This window comes from Crocodylus porosus, unplaced genomic scaffold, assembly GCF_001723895.1.
Source record: "Crocodylus porosus isolate Cpor-Errol unplaced genomic scaffold, CroPor_comp1, whole genome shotgun sequence".
In the NCBI taxonomy this organism is placed as follows: domain Eukaryota; kingdom Metazoa; phylum Chordata; order Crocodylia; family Crocodylidae; genus Crocodylus; species Crocodylus porosus.
The window spans coordinates 5,974,944-5,994,809 of NW_017728915.1; the positions used below are offsets into that span (position 1 = coordinate 5,974,944).

General features: G+C 49.3%; 1 protein-coding gene across 4 annotated transcripts in view; it reads left to right on the forward strand.

Moving 5' to 3' along the window:
- Positions 1 to 19,866, forward strand: part of ST3GAL2 (ST3 beta-galactoside alpha-2,3-sialyltransferase 2) — a 100,863-nt gene that overhangs the window by 73,314 nt on the left and 7,683 nt on the right. For all 4 annotated transcript variants that reach the window (XM_019535604.1, XM_019535605.1, XM_019535606.1 and 1 more), the window contains 2 exons: positions 964 to 2,340; positions 12,326 to 12,519. In XM_019535604.1, coding sequence (XP_019391149.1) covers positions 2,011 to 2,340; positions 12,326 to 12,519 — 524 coding nt within the window. In that variant the 5' untranslated portion in view covers positions 964 to 2,010. The remainder of the gene's footprint in view (positions 1 to 963; positions 2,341 to 12,325; positions 12,520 to 19,866) is intronic.

Sequence of the window (19,866 nt, forward strand, 5' to 3'; positions counted from 1 at the left end):
CCAGTTTGCCACCCACGTGACTGTGCATTTGTCAATGCCACAGTCCCTCAGCTTGCCCACCAGAATTGGGTGGGACACTGTGTCGAAGGCCTTCTGGAAGTCCAAGAAGATGACATCGACTTCCTCCTTCACATCTAAGCTCTTTGTTACCTGGTGACAGTGAGGTCCTGTACGTGTACAGGGCTACACTGCTTGCCTAACCTAAGCTTTCTGGCATGTGTGCTGTCTCAGCTTGGGGAAGGGAAACTTGAGCAGCAATGTTGGCCCTTGGCAAGGAGGTTCATGGTGTGCACAAGCTTCCTTTATAGCCTTCTGCCCAAGTGCACAGTACAACTGCTTGCAAAAAGGAGATATGCATGTCATTCACTGGCACTGGGGACGACACGGGGTTCTTTCCTAAGTATTTTGGTTGCAAATCTTGGCCCTGACTTTCAGCACCCCATTGTTTTATTTGCAGGTTCCTTAAGGAACTTGGGCCTGACTTGCTTAGCCCTCTCCTGTTTGCACCTTTGGCCTTTCGTAGCTGAAATTAAGCCGTGTTTTCTATGTCAGAAAGCATCTCCTGGGAGGGGCTGCAAACTGAGGCCCTCAGACTCATTACACTGATGGTCCATGCTGTGTTGACCAGAAATCTCCTGAACAGAAAGGCTCTTTTCTAGCCTCCCCACTGGACAGGCCTTCTGCTAACATGCCTGCTCAGACAGTTCACAGGAAAGACTCTGCCTCAGGGTCACCCTAACCCCTTATAGTGGTATTTATGCCTTGATCCAGTCTCTACTTAGCTTCACCTGGTGCTAGGGAGCTGCAGGCAGGAGCCTGCACTGGCTGGGTTTAAAATTGTCTTTGGGAGTGGCTGTCTGTGTAGGTTTGAGCTTTTAGCTCTTTTTTTTTTTTTTTAAATATGATGCTAGTAGTTCTTGATGCTGAAATCTGTTTCTTCCCCCTCCCTCCTTTCCATTTTAGGATGTTATTACAGCAACAGCTTCTCCAGGTGAGCAACAGAGAGAAGATTGCCATGGGATTATTTAAATGCCTAAGCGGCAGAGCAGGATGGCTCCCAAAGAGGATGAATGAGGCTGCAGCTGAAGGTCAGCCAGGGCCTGCCCCCAGCAGCAGGTGGCAGGAGTGATTGGCACCGTGTTGTGGTTGGAGCAGGTGAGCAAGTGTATGCACCAGGGCTACAGCTGTTCCTAGGCCTGGTTACAGATGTGGCGCTCAAGAGCTCGACTGTCTCCTTGGCAACAGGAAGTAGGGGGCCTTCTCCAAGGAGAGCAGATGCGGATGGGAAGCAGTAGCAAGCCAGGTGTGGGTGATGTGCTGCGGGAACACAGATCTCCAGTTCCCTGCATGGAGTTACCCTAAGATGCAGTGAACTTTTCTTCCCCCTCGTGGATGGAGTTTCAGAGCAAGGGTTTGGCTTAGCAGGTCACTTCTCCAGAACATCAGGCCAGATCTTGGGCCTAGGGGCACAAAGACATCCCTTATTTTTTCTGGCAAGCAAAGATTGTGATGGCCCTTCAGGGAAAGAGGAGATGATGAGCCCAATCAAGGTCCAAGCCCAGGACAATCCATTTTCTCACAAGAGATGAGCACTTCAGTTGCTTAGCAGTGAAAGATCTGGGGTCTCCGAAGGCAGCTTCTGCAGAAGGACTGGCCTCTGGATTCCTGCAGTTGTGTAGCTCCAGCAGCATATGCTCTCCCCTTGGACAGTAGAAGAGTCCCTGTAGCCCAGCAAGTCCTCTGTGGCATCCAGGGAGCTGTGAGGACATATGCAGTGATTGAAGAGTCCCCAGGGCACTAGATTTGTTGCTGAGCCAGTCTTCATTGCAGTTCCCTCCTACTTTATACATTCCCCACCCCCCATGTGTTCTATGCCCTTCATCTGCTGCAACAGAGAAGGTGGGCAGTGAACCATTGGCACAGGCTGGCCAAGAGGCCAGCAGGCAACAGCCTGCAGTGACCTCTCCTCTGGCCCAGCAGGGTGGCCTCTTCCCCTCAACCCTACCCACCATGAAGTGCTCCCTGCGGTTCTGGTTCCTGTCTACTGCCTCCCTGCTTGTCTTCGTCATGTCTCTTCTCTTCACCTACTCGCACCACAGCATCACCTACCTGGACCCCAGCAGCCTCAGTGGCATCCACCGGGTCAAGCTGGTGCCTGGCTATGCTGGTATGCAGCGTGTCAGCAAGGGTGGGGTCTTCATGAAGAGCTGTGCTTGCCAGCAGTGCATGGAGGATGCCAGGGCCTCAGACTGGTTCAACAGCCACTATGACGGTAACATCTCCCCAGTGTGGACAAAGGAGAACATGGACCTCCCATTGGATGTCCAGAGATGGTGGATGGTGAGTGAGTTCTGCTAGCAGGCTTGGGATTAGTGTCCCCTTTACCACCTTTGTACCTTACTAGGAAGAGGCATCCAAACTTGTGGCCCATGGAGAGAGACCAGAAGTGGTACCCTAATACTTCACCCCTACTCCCTGCTAATGCTCCTGGGACACAGGGGATGGCCCTGGGTGAGCAGTGGATGTGGCTCCCAGATCCTCTCTGCAGCTTGTCTAACCCATAGGTCAGGAGTGTGCTGTTTCAGAGGCTCCCCAGTGCTAGGGGAGCCTGTGTGGTCTAGTCTGAACCCCATCTACTGTAGGAGACTCACTCTGCCACCTGTCTCTGTACAGAGGGGCTCTGGAAGTTCCTGGCTATTGTGTCTGTGACCCCAGATCAAAATGAGATCTCTTTCTCATCATCACCCCCTCTCAGCCCACCCAGGCACTGAGAGCCAACCAAAGCTACTCCTCACCCGTAGGGCACTAATGAGCCAGCTTCTCCACTGTGGGTGTAATCCACTGCCTTCATGAGGGCCCTATATTAATGCTGGGAGTGATGTGGGGATACTGAGAGGTAGGGGCAGCCCTGCAGTTGGAACAAGGAGTCCCCTAAAATGGGTCTGTGGAGGTGGCAATAATAAATTCTAGTGTGGCAATGCTGCTGTCTGATCAGAGACCACCTACATGTGTGGCAGGGCTGTGAGGAGCAGCTGTGTGCAAACATCCCCTTCTAGAAGAGGAGCTGAGTTGGCTGAACATGTAGAAAAGCTAATCTTGTAGAGCTTATGTCACTGCTATAGAACAGAGAATACCTCTCCCCTCTTCCCCCCATAATCTCCCCCAAATACTGCAGCCTGTGGAACAAGTGGGTAGGTTTCAGCTTCTAGCCCGAGTGGAGAAGCAACACAGGTCAGCAGTGAGAACACAGAGCAGGGCTGGGGGGCAAGTCTTTGAGCCAGATGCCATTGCCTCATCCTTTGTTGGGTGGCCCCTGTGCTCAAGGTGCTGCCACTTGATCCACTGGCAACCTGCACAGTGTTCTGCCTCTGGAGCGTCTCCCTTTACGCAGCAGGAGGGTTTCCCAGGGAAACAGCGATGCACTGAAAACAAAGAATTTAATTTAAATTCCATGCTGCTGCAAGCAGCCAGCCTAGCACTGAAGTGGCACATGCCACAGGAGTTTGGAGGACAGTTACACTTGGTGCCAAGGAGGGTGTATGTGTGCATATGGGTGGAGAGGAGTGTGCCATTCCAGACAATCTGCCTGGGACCAGTGTGCATGGGGGAGGGGAGCTGCTAATGGCCTTGTTAGACTTGGTTTTATTGTCTAGAGGTCCTGGGTGGCTTGGAGTTGAGGAGGTGGGGCACACGGAGCCTAGGCAAAGCTATCTATCCCAGAGCTGCATGGCCTGTCCTGCTTGCAGCAAATGATGGAAGCACATGCTGATGACACATGCACCTCCCAGTCCAGAAAGGAATGGCAATTAAACCAGCATGTCCTTGTGCTAGGAGCTGTATGAATGCAGTAAAGGGACTGGAAGCATCTGGAGGCAGGAAGCAATTGTAAATATGATGCAGCCTCCTGCCTCCATCCCTGAGTGTCTGCCGGAATCCAGCTGGTGATCTTTATTAGAGCAATAGGCTCTCTAAGCAGTAACGCCTTCTCCTCCTCTTCTCATCCCTGGCTCCCATGATGTACAAGGCCCTGGGGGCCTGTTTTCCTGCTCTCTCCTTTAATTAGATGGATCTCTTAGCTCCTTCTGCAATATTGGCCCGCAAATCTGTCCGAGTCCAACTTGCTGCTCCTGAGAGTCCATTAAGTGATGCTCTGTGATTAGCGATGGAGATGCAGGCTGGAGACTATAGCTCTTTGCCAGCTCGCTGCTGCAGCTGGCCAGCTGGAGCTGCTGTAGCAGCTTTCTAATGCATCCTTGGTGGGACACCCAGCTTGCGTTCTCAGCCCTAGCCATATGTTTTTAAGCCTGTATTGCGTCTTGTTGGATGTGTCTGGGAGATGAATGGGCTTGCTGGATGAAGAGGCTACTATCACCCTGGCATAGCCTCGTATCTGACACTGCTTCCAAAAGCGGGCTTGTATAGACCCAGTAGAAAGAGTTGTTCTTTGCTCCCAACCTTGAGCTCTCCTGCAGCTTCTTGTGGAGTCACACAGTCCCTCTATTAGGTATCAGGAGACCACTGCAATGGTTCATGTGCTTTTGTGCCACAGTTCATTCACACTGGGTCTCTGCAGCCCTAGGTTCCTGCCAGATCCCTCGAGCCCTGTTTCTGACCCAAGCCCTGGAGCTGCTTCAGGGCAATGAGCTGTTTGCCCAGCTCCTCCTTGGTAACCTGAGGAGAGAGGCCTGAGGGATGATTGCTTTTCTGAGCAACAGAAATCTTGCTTCTGCTACCCAATTTGAAAACAGCTTTAATGTCATGGGTATATCTGCCTGGTACAGTGCTTGCTGTGGCACTGTTGGCATGAGCTTGGGCATCTTTGCACAGTGCTGCATTGTGCCATGTAAGACCCCAGCCCCTTTTCACTCCATCAGTCTGTTCCTTGAGTGTCCTGGGGTTCAAACCTTCTGCTCCCCTGACAAACCAGGTGTTTACTCCAGACTTGAGCTCTGCAGAGCTAAGTCAATTAAGGAAGAAACTGGGCTGGACTCCATCCTTGCTCACAGAGCAGGTAAGGTCCAAGTGCACTTGAGTGACTGGAGGATAGTGAGAAGAGCCACACTTAGGACTCTGATCCAGGCTGTGAGGGTGGGCTGGAAACAGCTTCTCTGTGCCCTTTTAGCAAGCATGTCCTGTCTGGGGACTGGTTCTTTACTGTCCTCATAGGCTCATTCTTCTGGAAGAGTGCTTGAGCCTCTCAAAGTTTAAAATAACCTTCCAAAAAAGCCTGGCTGTGACCCCTCCTGAAAGCAAGCGCAAGCATTGTGCTGTCAGACACCGAGGGACACTTGCTGGAGGTTCTAATCCCTGAAGGGAAAGACAGGTAAGAAGCTTAGAAGTGTTCATATACAAGCAAGGATGCCCACCAGCCTTGCTATCGGATGGCAAAGTATTCCTTTACAACAGGAGGGACCCCTCTCCCTTTCCCATAAAATACCAGCTCTTAATTTTCACTCTTTTTTGACTACAGAAAAATACTAGAAGCAATTCTTCTGCTGCAAAGAATTCAAAGCCCAAAGCAAGTCAAAATATTTTTAACACTGTGCAGTCCATTTGTAATCTCTGATTTATCTTGTGAATCACGTTTGCACATCTAACAGTGTTAACACTTGTGTGACACCCTGAAGCACCCTTGAAAAGATCTCAAGGCATCCCAGGGTGCCACAGCACCCTTGTTGAGAATCGTAGCCCTATGCCAGTGCTTCCCAAACTTTTTTTCCCCTTGGTATGACCCCATTTATGGCCCTATTTCCTCAGCATAGCCTCTCACTCCCACCGCACAATTTCCTCCCCCCCAACACATCTGCTGATGTTGCAGCCCCATTTGGGGTTACGACCCACAGTTTGGGAACTGCTGCCCTACACCATTGGGTGTGATAACCCCACATACCTGAGGGATGCTTCCAGGTGGATCATTCTGTCTTGCAATGCTGATAATAGTTAAGAGTTCTGTCTTGGTCAGTGTGGAATGGAGGAACGTGGGTCAGGAGGCTGCTGCAAGCCTTTTGCCCTGCAGGAAGATCAGCCTGTTTGGAGAATGGGAGGAGGCAAGGGTCTCAACTGCATGCTTTGTAAGGTCTCATCACTTAAACATTTTAGGGAAGGGACTCTCACATTTTGGATTGGGCCTGACAGCAGACTCATATCTTGGCTGAGGCCTATGACCATTTAACATTGGCTTTACAAAAACACTTTATTAAGGAAATGTTAAATTTATAACTCTATCCTACTATGTAATGGTTTTAAGGGAAACAGGACCCTGGTACATAATGTTCACATTGGTACATAGTTGTGGGATGTTCAAGCAATCCAATCATTTAGTTAATCGTTTGAGTGTGAGTGTGAGTGTGTGATTCTCAGCCAGAGAGAATGCTGGGATGGATAACTTCCATTTTGACTGTGGCCAGGGCCCCATTCTGGCAGGTGCTGTTTATGCCAAAAAGACATCCCTTTGCCCCAAAAGATCACAGTCAAAGGGTGTGCCTAATCTCCCAGACAGCCATGCCCAGTGCCCACTCACTTGTCCACTCATACATTCCAAAGACATGACAAGCTTTTGAGCAATTGCATGGGGCACCCCAGAGCTGCTTTACTGCTGCCTCTTTGGGTTCAGTGCCAGCATGTGGGAGCCGGTGACTGGAGTGTGCTTGGGAGCAATGGGGACAAAGTGCACACATGCTTTAAAAGACCAAGCATAAAGCAGTTCAGGGGAGCTGAGATGACAAGAGGATGACTACAATTCTTAGCCGCTCAGGATCAACAGATACACCAGGCAACCTCCATCCTTATGGGAGGCCACTGTTACAGGAGAGGAGGACTCTTGAAGAATGTTTGTGGCATGTTCTTGGAGCATGAAAATGGTTTCATAGCCAGGCTACTGGCCTGCTATGGAAACTGGCGTTCAGTCCCCTGCTCTGTCACAGCCTTCCTATGGGATCTCAGCTAAGTTACTAGTGCCTCAGCTCCCCCCTAGTGATTGTAGGAACACAGTCAAGCCCTGCCTCATAGCTGGGGCATCAGTAAATGCAGTACTCAGGCCAGCAGGGGCCATTGAACGAATGATATAGAGAAGTAATGGGAGATGCCTGTGTGCATTCTCTTTGTGGCTGTCCTTCCCATCTCACCGCTCAGCATGCAGACTTGGAATCACTTGGTTTGTGTTGTTAAGGAGGTGAACAGTTTGGACTACCTGCTCTCCTGTTTAAGTTATGTCTCCTTTAATGACTGCTGGCTGTCATTCCAGCCACTGGGCATCTCCTGCCCATGCCAGGAGGAATCCATGCCATCCCGAACATTTACAGTTCTTGGCACCACAAACTCTTTGAGTATGTTGGACTGGGGATGTTGGAGATGGGCTGTTGCTAGGGGCTTATGCAACTGTGGCATTGTGGATGACCTGAACTGAGGTGAGGGGTTCTGTCTGGCAAGCAGTGGGCAGGGGATATGGTTTGGGGCTTCTTGGAGAGTTTGGCAAGAAATCGGAAGCCCACTGCACAGCCCGGGAGTTCATTGTTAACCAGGGTTAGAACTGTCCCTTCTCACTCCAGCCTGTCTGACCATGCTGAGAAGACTTGGGTTTTATAAGCTATGGCCCAACCATCTCTGTCATGCTTTAGGCTTAAGCAATGCCAGGCAGGGCAGGAGAGCTCCACTTATCGGGCAAAAGCAGTGCAAGATAATTCCTGTACAGAACTTGCCTCTGGACCTGTCAGTGTCCCCAGTGCTGCAGCCGTCTTCCTGAAGCACTTGAGCAGCACTGAAGCACAAGCTGGAGGGGGAGTTGCAGACCATGCAGCAGCTGACTTAATAGAATGGCCTAGTTTCCTTTAGAAGGTTGAATCTTGCCAAGAAACTGGAGCATCCAGGCTGCTCAGAAATTAATGAATGCCCTGGTACCAAATTACTCCTTGGGAGGAGCCATGCTGGGACTTTGTGCCCATGAGAGTGGCTTTTGAAGTGCAAATTTTAAGGGGTGGGGAATTGATCACAAGGGTTCTTCAGTAACTGGTATAAAACACATCGGTACGCTCCAGCTAGCCCGATTTGAAGAGGTCAGCTTGCAGATGGACAGGAGAGAGTTGATCTGGAACCTTTGGCCAGTGCTGAGTCTTACTCTGGGAGAGAGAGGTGGCATCCAGGGGCACCTGGACTTCTAACCTGGGCAAACTGCAGGCAACAGCTCAGTGAAACTACCACAGAACTGCCTTCCCCATGGGGCCTGCCTCCCATTCATCTTCCAATCTGTAGAGCTGCAGGAATAACAGATTTTGAGGGCTGAATTTAAAAAAAAAAAAAAAAAAAAAAAGGAAAGGCTGGGGACAGGCTCTCCATTTTCTTTTGGAGCTCCTGAAATATTTTGTTTGTTTCAAAATGTCTTGTGTTAGTTTTGGAAGTTGTTAATGCTTTTAAGGCATTTCTTTAAAGTTTAGGTCCATTTCAACATCAGTTATGAAAATGAGTCATTTGGAAAATGTCAAAACAAAATATTGACTCTTCTTAAACTTTTGGCTTTTACTTGGATGGGAGCTACCCACTGACTTCAGCGGCATCATTTTAGTCATCCTGAAAATATAGTTTCAGGAAATTTTATTATTTGATTATAAAAGCCCCCAAACCAAACTAGCAGCCTCCCACTGCCTGCCTACCCCTCTGCCCAGCTCTTTCTGCATTTGAATGTCTCTGACTGCAGAGCTGGGCAGCAGAGTCCTTCAAGATGTGGTCAGGCTGTTATGCTCTGGCAGACAACAATGTCCGTGTTGACTGAAGGGTTGAGAGACTCGCATCCTCACATTACCAGAGCCCAACCCACACAACATGCATCTCTCAACACCCTGTATAAAGGACTGTTGTCTGCACTGAGTGACATGTCTGTAGTCACAGGAAGTTGAAGCCAGAAAGCTTGGAACTGAGCCTAAATGTCAAAGTCCTAGTTTGGTACCTTTTCTAGTAGGCTGTTCTTCATCATGATCTTTCTTAAGAAGCTTGGGCCCAGGTCTCCCTTCATACTGGTTTAACTCGACTAATGAAACCCAGAAGATTTAAACCAGTGTGAGTAGAGAACAGGGGATCCTTCATTTTCCTGCTAATGCTCAAAAGAACAGGCAGTAGACACCCTTCTATGTGGTTGCCAGAGGATCCCTTAAAACCTCCTTCTGTCATGTCTGGCAGACTAGTCTGTTGCTGTATCGTAAGCAGACTAAGGAAATATGATCTAGATAGAATCACCCTAAGGTGCATACGCAGCTGGTTGAAAGCTGCAGACAGGTATCAGTGGTTTGCTAACTGACTGAGAGACATTTAAAGCGGTGTCCCACAAGCCTCTGGCTCTGGATCCAGTTTGTTTTCAATGGTGCTGTGAATCAGTTGGCTGGTGAAACAGAAAACATACTTTTATATGTTTTTCCAGGAGACCACATGTAAGGTGGGATTTCAAGTGCTTTAGAGGACAAGATCACAATTCAAAATGAGCTTGACAAATTGGAGAGGTGGCATGAAATCAGTAAGACGAAAGGCAGTATAGATAAGTGCAAAGTACTACCTTAAGGAAGGAGAAATTGAAAAGCTTGGGTGTGAAATTAGGAATATCTGGCTAAGCTAAGGACTGGCAAACTTTAGATTAGCAGGCTGCCCACTTGTGACTTACCTGTCTCCATGGGCCACCACAAACCACTGCTCTCCTCTAGCACCCAATTCAGTGCTGCCTCTGGCATGTGCTGCTGATTCCCATCCTCAGCGGCAGTGAGGAGGGCTGAATTTGGCAAGGGTGATGACAGGAAGCAGCACCTGCTGTTAGGAGTGTGGAAAGGGAAGAGGCAGCCAGGGAGGGCTGCAGAGGGGATTGGTGGTGTGATGCAGGACAGATACAATCACTTTGTCTCAAATTCAGCCCACGGGCTGTAGGCTGCCAACCACTGAGCTAGGCTATAGTGCATGAACAAGTTTCCAGGAGGCAGAAGAGGCAGGTTGTTTGTCATGCATGAGCTACTTTGCAGTTAATGCCCTTGTGTGCACTCTAGGGGCTGTGCAAAGCTTCGGTAGACAATTTCAATTGGGAGGAGATTTGGCCCAATTCGGAGGCTGACTCTCCAAATCCGAATTGAATTGGGAGACCCATTAAAAGGTCCAAATCGAATTGAAAGCCTTTGAATTGATATGGCACTAATTTGAAGATTCAGCAATAGACAGTCAGTATACCTTGACCATGCTGCACACAGCTGCCTCAAGCTGGTAAGTCTGTAGTGGTGGGTGGAGGCAGGAGGGAAGGAGGGAGCAGATCAACGCTGTGCCCTCCTGCCAGTCGCCAGGCGTGGGATGGTGCTGCTGCACTGACTTGGACAAGTGGCGCACAGCGGTGGAAGCCTCTCCAGCCTCCCTGCACCTCCCGAACAAGCTGCAGCTTTGCTGAGCTGGGACACGGCAGGGCAAGCAGCAGCAGGGCATGGGGGTGGGCACATGAACCCAGATTGGAGTGGGGCCAATGGCAGGGTATTTTAGAGTGGTTGGTTGCAGGCCCTCCATGGCCTCCACTTGACTGCACTCTGCAAGGCAGGTAGAGCCAGGGCTTTGCTGGATCTGGGCTGGGGTAGTCACGTGGAGCACAGCCCTGGCTTCTCCTGCACCGCGGAGTGCAGCCCAGTGGTGGGTGGCTGGGGCTAGCCTCCTGGAGCACAGCCTGGTCCATCCTGCCCTGTGCAGATCCAGGGGTATGCTTGCCCCCATGCTCACCCGGACCAGCAGCACACAATGGCAGGAGCCCCCCTCCCCAAGTCCCGCACCCCTCTGCCCCAGCTGGGCAGCTTGTCCCAGCCCCTTCCCTCCCCCCTCCACCCACCACAACAGATTTACTAGCTGGAGGCAGCTGTGTCCAATGTGCTTAAGGACTACTGCCTGTTTAGTGTATGGCCAAATCTCCAAATCAGTGCCAAATCTTCAAATCCAATTCAGCCACATCAAACTGGGACAGTGACTCAAATCACCAAATTGAATCAGTGTCCTCCGAATCAGCCGAATCTGAATCCAGATTGAATATTTGCCGCTTCACACAGGCCTAGTGCACTCTTATCCACTCATTGCTATGAGAAAAGGCTGATGAAATTGGGCTAGTTTTAGGAAGGAGATGACTAAGGAGAGAACTCAAGTCTTCCAGTACAGAAAAGGTTGTATTAAAGAGTCATGGAGAACAGCCATCAAGCAGTCAAGGAAAATCAGCTCAACATGCAGCGAAGATGTCATGGGTTAAATGTAGGACTTCGTTAGGCAGGTGAGGCACTAAAAGAGGCTGACGGTCTATGGAGCCATGAAACCTCCTTTGTTGGAGGTTTGCAAGAACAGGTTAGATGGCTGTTTCTCAGGGGATGGTCTGGGTAAGTTCTGATTGTGCCTCTGGGAAGACACATAGATTAGGTGACCCCCTGAGCTCTCATCCAGCCCTATGCATGTATGGTTAGTGTGATAGAGCCTGGACGGGAAGTGACCTAGAAATGACAGCAGGTATGTTAGTCTCATTCTGTTGCCCAGGCTGGTTTATGTGCTAGAACTAAATTGCATTAGGATGGCACACAATGTGTATGCTCTTAAAGGTATCTAGTCACAGCCAGAAACTTCATCTCCCTAGCCCACCTTGTATATACTAGACTCTGAATGTGTGAGGCAACTGATAATGTGTCTTAGCCACATGCTGACACCCTTTGCTTGTTAAGCTAGCAAAAGCTTGAACACAGACCTTTGGATGTGAGCTGTGTCCTCCTGGATATTTTTAGTCTGTGCTCTCTGGGATGCTGCAATAAATCCCACTTAATGCTCAAGTGTATTTCAAAACATGCCATCTGTTTGGCTGGGAGCTGCTGAGCCTCTGATGGGATAAATGGGGTCAAAGTTGCCCCAAGGTCTTTGAACCTACATCAGAAAGCACGGACTCATACGTGTGCAGGGGTAGTCTTACTCCCAGACTGAAAGTGCATGTTGCTGTTGGTTTTCACACCTTACTTTTTCCTTCTCTGACTTCACTGCCCCTTCCTCAGCCTCTTCTGGTTCTCCCATCTTATTCTGGTTTCCTGCTCACTCTGTTTCCCTTCCCACAGAGCCACATCTCGGAGGCCTGACAAGGCATAGTCTCCTGTTCTACCCAGGAGATCTTGGCCAGTCAGGCCCATAGCAGCAATCTGGGCACTGCTCTCCCTATTTCATGACAGCTGGAGGGATTGTGAGACTGTCTGGTAAATGCGGGAAGTCTGGATGTGGGGTTCGTTGGTCACAGGTGCCAGAGGTAGGTACACCTGCTACTATCCTCGTCTAAGGTTTTGCTTCCCCTCATTTCTTTCCACAGATGCTGCAGCCACAGTTCAAGTCCCATAACACTAATGAGGTCCTGAGCAAGCTCTTCCAGATTGTGCCTGGTGAAAACCCATACAGCTACCGGGACCCCCAGAAGTGTCGGCGCTGTGCTGTTGTGGGCAATTCAGGCAACCTGCGCGGCTCTGGTTACGGGCGAGAGATTGATGGGCATGACTTCATCATGAGGCGAGTAGCTGATGCTGTAAAGCTGTCTGTAGCAGAGTGGGGAAGGGAGCCACTGGCACAGTTCATCCAGGTCAGCGAGCTGAGTCGGGAGGTGCCACACCCCAGCCTCCGCACTGGGCTGGCTGTCACTTCAGATAATGCCTGAGTAGAGGAGGCAGACTCGACCCCCTTCCTCTCGAGCTGCTGGTTCAACTAGCTAGCACTCACTCCCCTCCTCCATGCATTTTAAAGCAAGTTTCTATCCTCCAGGCAGAGGGCTAGTTTTTCCCCTCCCCCACCCATCTTTCCAGTTTATGTCTGGCCTGGCTCTGGCTGGTTGAGCTCTCTTTCCACCTCTGCTGGTTTCCTTGTCAATCAGCTCTTTGTCTTCTCATTAATTTAAGCTTCCCTGAGGCTCGGGGGGAGAGGGGACACAACCGTGTGCACTGGGCTGTAGCCTGTCACTTGGGGGAGCAGCTTTTAATCCAGTTACAGAGGAAATGGCAGGATATGGAGTATAGAGAGCCTGACTTGGACTTAACCTAGAAAAGCTGAGAGCAGCTGCAGAGGGAACACTGGACCTGACCTAAGACAGGAGTCTTGTAACTCATGATGTTAAAATCCTCCCATCTCTGAGGCCAGGTGGGAACAGGGGTGCATCTGTAACACCCATGGCCCAGCCTTGCAAATCTGCTCACAGAGCAGTTCCTTTAATAAAGGAACCCCTCCCCCAGTGTGCCATTCTGAAGGGAGGAGGAGGAGGGAAAGAGAACAATAGACATCGTCTATGCCAATTCTGTTTTTTGGCCTGGGAGGGCTGCCTTGCACCACCATTACAATCATTGCTCTTAGTGAAACACATTTGAACCAGATGTCAGCAACCTACTTTGGCTGAGAGCCACCCCTCCAGTCCGAGTACTGGACTGCTCTCTCCTCCTTTTGAGAGTGCTGTAGCCCACTCATTCTGCAGTGAAGAGATAGATGCTTGAGCTGAGACAGCACTGATGCTAATGGCAAGAGATGCAGACATGCACACAACTGTGCATGCTGCTTAAAGGGAGCTTCTCCCATGGAACAGTGATGTCTTAATGTTCCTCAGTCATCACTGCTGGCTCCTTAAGACAGCATTAGCATAAACTGCTGAGTGCGGGCTCACTTGCCTTAAGGGGCCAAGTAGCATTAACTGGGTGAGATTCTCTCCTGTTGAAGCAAGAAGTTGCCAGATAAAAGCAATGGATAGAATGTGAGTATTTCCTTTCAGTTGGCCTGATGAGCTACTCTTCTCCCACATAGCCCTCCCAGAGCATCTCTGTTAGGAGATTTCTACTGGAATCTGGAGCATCTGCCAGTCACTTATATAGCCTGATTATAGGACTCTGCTGTGGAGCTGAACTCCCACCATGAACAAGGGAAGGCACATTGCACTGACGTTGCAGTATGCTTGGATGGTTTTAATGCAACTCTTTTGCTCCAGAGCAGAATGGGGCACCAGTAGTGCTGTAGGGATCACTCTTTCATGCCAGGGATGGGGGAATTGTGGTCTCTGGTCACACTCACCCAGCTCTTTCCAACCAGGGGAGCAGCACTGGCTTTCTCCTGAGCTGCAAGGCTTTGGAGCAATAGGGAGTCGAGAAGAATAGTCTCTTCCCAGTGCCACAGAGATTAGGGGATTTATTCGGAAGTGCATTCTGTTGTCCTCCAATGAGAGCTGCTCTATGAATGTGAAGTGGTCTTAGTCTTACACTGGGAAACCAAGGCACAGAGAGGCAGTGACTGCTTGTAGTGGGCCAGTAAGGGGCGCTTCTGCACTGAGCCACCCACCTTACTGCACCCATACACCTACCAAGCCCGAGTGTCTGCCCTGGGGCGCCTGTGACTAGCCGACCCCCTTCCTGAAGCACTTGCAAGCCCGGGGTAACCACTGCCACTACCCGGGGCTTGGTTATTGCCTAGGCCCTGTGCTCCCTAAGGTGCACAGGGCTTGTAGACCTTAAAGGCATTTGACCCCCTGCAAGATCTTGGAGTGCTTCCTTTAACCTGAAGCACAGATAGTAGCCTCCCTTAGTCATTCGAGCCAAGGGAATGCAAAGGCTTGTCCATTCCTTCTCAAGCACGTACCACAAAGCTTGTTAATGGATAGCTTTATTGGGTAGAGAGGGTAGGCTTGGGGAGGGGTACAAGTCGGAGAAGCATCAAAAGAATACCCTGAGCAAACAGAACTGGCCTGATAGACATTTAATACACTTCTAAATTACTATAAGCTACCTTTCTAGTTAAGTTTCTGGTAATTTACTCACTTCAGCGTTCCAGAAGTGGGTGAGGATTGCAGAGGTTCAGTCTGCTGTGTAAAAGTCCCAACATGGCTCTTCTTGTCCCTGGAGAGCCTCTCACTTTAAATAGCCCTATCTGACCTCACCTGCTAGCTCTAATCAAGGCCAGGTGTTTTATGTTAACCAACCAATTTGAAAAGCATCACACCTTGACCTAGACTTGAGCCCCTGCCCCCAAGTCATGAGGTCAGAGCTCAAGCCATAGGGAGGTCAGATTCCCTCCCTCAGTGCCTGTGGTCAGTCATGAATACAGTAACTCAGGGCATCGAGACTGACAGACAAGTGAGAAGACAAAGAGAAATGAAAAAGGAATAAAACAGAAAAGAGTAGGCTGGAATGGAGTTCTTTCACACGCCCATGCCCTGGAGGGAGTGGGCTGGAGCTGGGATTAGAGCACGGGTGTGCTGATACTCGGTCCGATGCTGAATCCCATTTAGATCACACCTATAACAACTGATGACTCAATGCATGAGGCAAATGTGGAGCTCCAGCTACCTGGACAATGTGACTGATCAGGCTTTAAGTTGCTCTAGTCCAGAATTAGAAGGTTCTTCATGTCTGTATTGCAGCAGTACCCTTTGGAGTTTCAAATGTGCAGCCTCATGACAGTCTTGCTCCTCTGTACTTTCTATGGCATTTTGGCATGGCTGCTTCTGTGGGATTACAGCCACCTCCTACCTCTTGGTGCCAAGGCCAAGTTTGGAGGACAGGCCTGCAGTTGGGTAAGAGTTGCACCTGGCAAGAATCCCGAGAGTAGAGGGTGGGTTGGCTGGGTTAGCGTACCTGTATTTACACCAGGCATGCTTGGCCAGCATGAGTGGCCACTACTGCTGTACTGCTAAATCCTCGAGCATAGACCCGCCATAACTCTGTTGGGGCTCTCTGCTTCCTTCTTCCCCGCTGGTGATATCTGTGCACATTCTTTCAGAGATCTGCTAGCCACTTGGCTCGTGTCAGCTGAGTCAAATGGCAGGCTTCAAGAACCTGTTGAGCGCAAAAGCTGCTTGTTTCATTTCATGCTTGATATTGAAGGGGGAAAGACTTGGCAGTGGTGATTTCTTAGCCCTGTGGTGACTAATGTTCGCAGTGGGATTTTCTACTAATGCAAGCCCCTGTCTGTTGTAACTTCTGGGGTAGCCACCTCATGGGAGTATGCATTATGGCTGTGGATCACTCTCTGGGTGTCATGGTCCCCAGCTGTGCTCTCTCAAAGGCAATGGCCTCTCTATGGAGAGCCCTCACTCGTGCCATTCCTCTAGTGTTCGTATCTCAGACAAGTGTGACCCTGCCTGCCTTCCTCCCTGAGCCTTTGCTTGATAGGAGGTTAAAAATTCTCCTGCCCCTAAGTTGCAAGGTAGGGATAAGGTTCTAGGATTGTGCTCCGTCGAAGGCAGCACAGTTTGTGTGGCTTATCCATTTGTCAGGCAACTGGGATGATGGGATCCAACAGGCTTAGTGAGGGAGAAAAAACTTTCTGCCTGTGGGATCTCTACCTAGTCAACCCATCTCTTACCAGCAGTTGCTTCTGGATACCGCTGGCTCCTCAGTTTTACATGTTGTGTTGGGAAGACCTGTCCCAGAAGTGACAAACCTGCTGTGGAATGCCACACCATCTGGAGGCTTCCCTTTCTCTGCATGGGCATTTTGGATGCTCCATAGTCACCAGGCAGCCTAAAGCTCACTGGTGACAGGAGAGGCTTGTGTTCCAGAATCTCTCAGTTCTGTTTGAAAATCCGTCTCTTGGGAACGCCCCCTGCTCATTTCTCCCTATGGAATCTCTTACTGATATCACACCAGTACCTCTATCTGCTTATTGCAACTGGATCAGCTGGTCACCATTCATTCAGGTCTGTTCTCTTTATGGGTCTCTCAGGCACAGATCATCAAGTGGAGTGCCTGGCTACCTTTCTGCCCTTCTCAGGCTCCTTCTTAGTTGCCTTCCTGGGCAGTTCCTTCTTAGGTTGCCAGCTTGTGCCACTGTTTGGGTTGCATTGGCATTTCTGTTACACCGCTTCTGGGAGAGCAGAGAAGTTTGCTCTGAAAATATATAACTAAATGATGCTGGGGTTGGAACTCAGCCCATGAGGCTGCGGCTCTGGAGTGAGCTGTGTGTGTTCTCTATCTTAGCAGCTAAAAGAAATAAGACCCTCCTTTTTGTGTTAAGCCAGTGAGAGGTTGGTTTGCAATTTGGCTAAGCTGTATTTGCTGTCTCACTGCTTTGGTCTCTCTCCTGCTTCAGAATTCTGCTGCAACTTGTGCCAAGACCCTGAGGTCCAGCAAAATTGGGTCCTGTGGTCTCCAGCACTTAGGATGTTTGCATTTTCACAGTTGTCCATAGAGGGCAGAAGGGCGAGAGTTTCCCCTCTATTTAATTTGATTTTCAAAGGAAAGAGGTGATATCTCCCTGGTTCTAGGATACCCTTACTAGCAGCATGAAGGTTCAGGCAAGTGGAGAAGTGGGTCCAGTGCTGACCCAGCCTTGGTCTCTGTGGTGGACTTGCACCTCCAGAGACTCTTTGAGAATGGACAGAAAGGCTCTGCCTATCTAAGCTGCCTGAATTCCTGGGAAGGCAGCCCTGTGAGAACATGTGCTTATGCTGAGATCTCTTGAGTCAGGTGCTAGGAGCTGCAATTAGTGCAGCAGACCTTGCCAAAGGCAGCTGAGAGAATGACAGGAGAAAATTCTAGTCTTTCTAATGTGTGACTGATCAGAAATATGTCCTTCTCGCCACAATGTCTGCCCTGCCTTGCCTGTTAGATCTCAAACAGAGGTTCTGCCTGGATCATGGGGACCGTGGACCTCAGTAATAGCAGAGGTTTTCTCTAGGTGCGCCCCCACAGTATGTTGTCCTTCATCCTCACTTCCTACTGTCTTCATTGCCCGCTGACCACTCTCCCTCCAGCTCTCGGCAACCCTTCCATGGTGCTGTACACACAACTTTGAGGCACTTGGGGAGCCTTTGGGATGGAAGGCACGATAGACGTGTCAGGCTGTTATTTTCCTCTCTCTGCAACTTCCAGAAGCTGTGCTCTCATCTATGCCAGAACGAAACTTGTTCCAACTGCCAGCTCAGCTTGGTGTCTGAGAATCCAGCTGTCCTCCTAGCTTCACGTGTAAATCGCATTCCTGCAGCAGGCAGAAAGTTTCCTTTGCAGTATCAGCAGGATCAATAAAATTCCACCAGGAGCAAAAGCATAGTGAAGGCCAAGAGAAAGCTATCTCCTAGGGCTGACAAGCTTTTTTGGCTGTTATCCTGGCCTTAACTGCTCCTCTTCAAGGGAGGTTATAGAGACTGGTGTTCCCTGGGATGACCTGGTGTTCCACTGATGGGTCCATACATACATTAGCTTATTGGGAGGGACAGTTAAGGGGTATGGTACCACCTTCTACCCCTATAGCAGTAGAGACTTCTTACCATCAAGTAGCTAAAAATGGCCAGAGATTTTGTTTTTGGTGACCCTGGTCAGATTATGTCACCATTCTCATGGAGACATTTCTCTGAAAGGTATTCTTTCAGAGAGTGCCTACTGCCCCAGGCAAATGAACCCAACATTGGCACTGACGCCAAGGAGCCTTTCTGTCCTGTGCTCTCGATGCCCAAGCACCAGCAAGGGCCAGTGTGGAGGAGCAAGCCACTTAATTCATATGCAGAGGGAATGAGAGCTGGCCTGGTGTGGGAGGAAAGTAGTGGAATGAACAAGGAAGACTGAGACCTGGGGGTCAGGAGAATAGGGACCTCAAAAAGGAAAAGGAGTGGGGCAAGTTGTAAAAATCAAATGAGGAGGGGCCAACCCAACGGGTCTGGGATTGACTGGGACAAGGATGAGCCAGAAGTGGAAAAGAGATGGGCTTAGGACAGGTTGGAGGAGACAGAACACTAGGGTCATTCTCTTTGTTAGAGTCCATTCCCCTTCAGCTCCTGAAGTAAAACTTGCCATTCCAGAGAGTCACAGTTCCTCTGCCAGCTATGGAAGAAGCTGACAAAATGTCCCACCTCCTATTGCTGACTCAGAGAGAATGACAACCTACTACTACTCTCAGTTCCTCTATTAGTTCAAGTGGTAGCCATCTGTGTGGTGAATCTAAGGGTTCCAACACTGCTGCACACCTATGGGGATGCCAATATGATGGCATTCCTCTGAATTTTTTTAAGCAAAAAATATATATATATATTTATACTGCATAACATTTGTTTGAGATGTGTATAATTTTTTAAAGCTTCATATCTATCTGTTTATCAAATGAATGTTTTTTTTCCTCTCACTCGATATATAGATATATATGAGAGAGAACATTCGCTTGAGAGAGAGAATTTTTTAAAGCTTCATATATATATCTTAAGCGAATGTTGTCCAGATTGTAAAGTGAAGTGTTCAAAACTTAGGAAATGGTGAAATTAAGAGTGCCTAGGTAAGCTATGTTTTATCCATGTGTGTGCACGCACATGTGCATTATGTAATTAAGGGCTATGTAATAATTATACTCTGTTTTCTCTTTGGACCCCTGCTTCATTCATTGTTCAGGATGGACTTCCTCTGGGAATGAATCAGGTCTGTGTAGTAAAGGACATAGTAGCCAGAGAGTCTTCTGCCACATTTAGTTGCAGAAGTTGAAAGGTGTTGAGTGAACGAGGGAGAGAGGATAGTCAGGAGAACTAAATTCTGCCCCTGCCTATGCCAGAGGGATCCTTCAAGATGCTACTCAAGTAGCTTAACCTAGACTCTTCACGTTTAATCACTCATTGCATTTTCCTCATCTTGAGTGTTCAACTTGATACCTGAGGGGCTGGTCTGCAGAAAGCCTGACCACTCAGTTGCAAGTGAAATAGCAGGAGCTGTGCTTTAAAAATAATGAGATCTGTAAATGCGAAGTATTATGAAATATCAGGTGGTAGTAGGCATCTCTTACTAGACACCCAAAAATAGCAGAAATGGTCAATGTTAGTGCTCCTGGGGGTACTGTGAGAAGAGAGAGAGGTTGGTGTTTTGTTTGTGAAGCCCTTGCTTGCTATAGCTGTACATGCCATAAAGCCCAGGA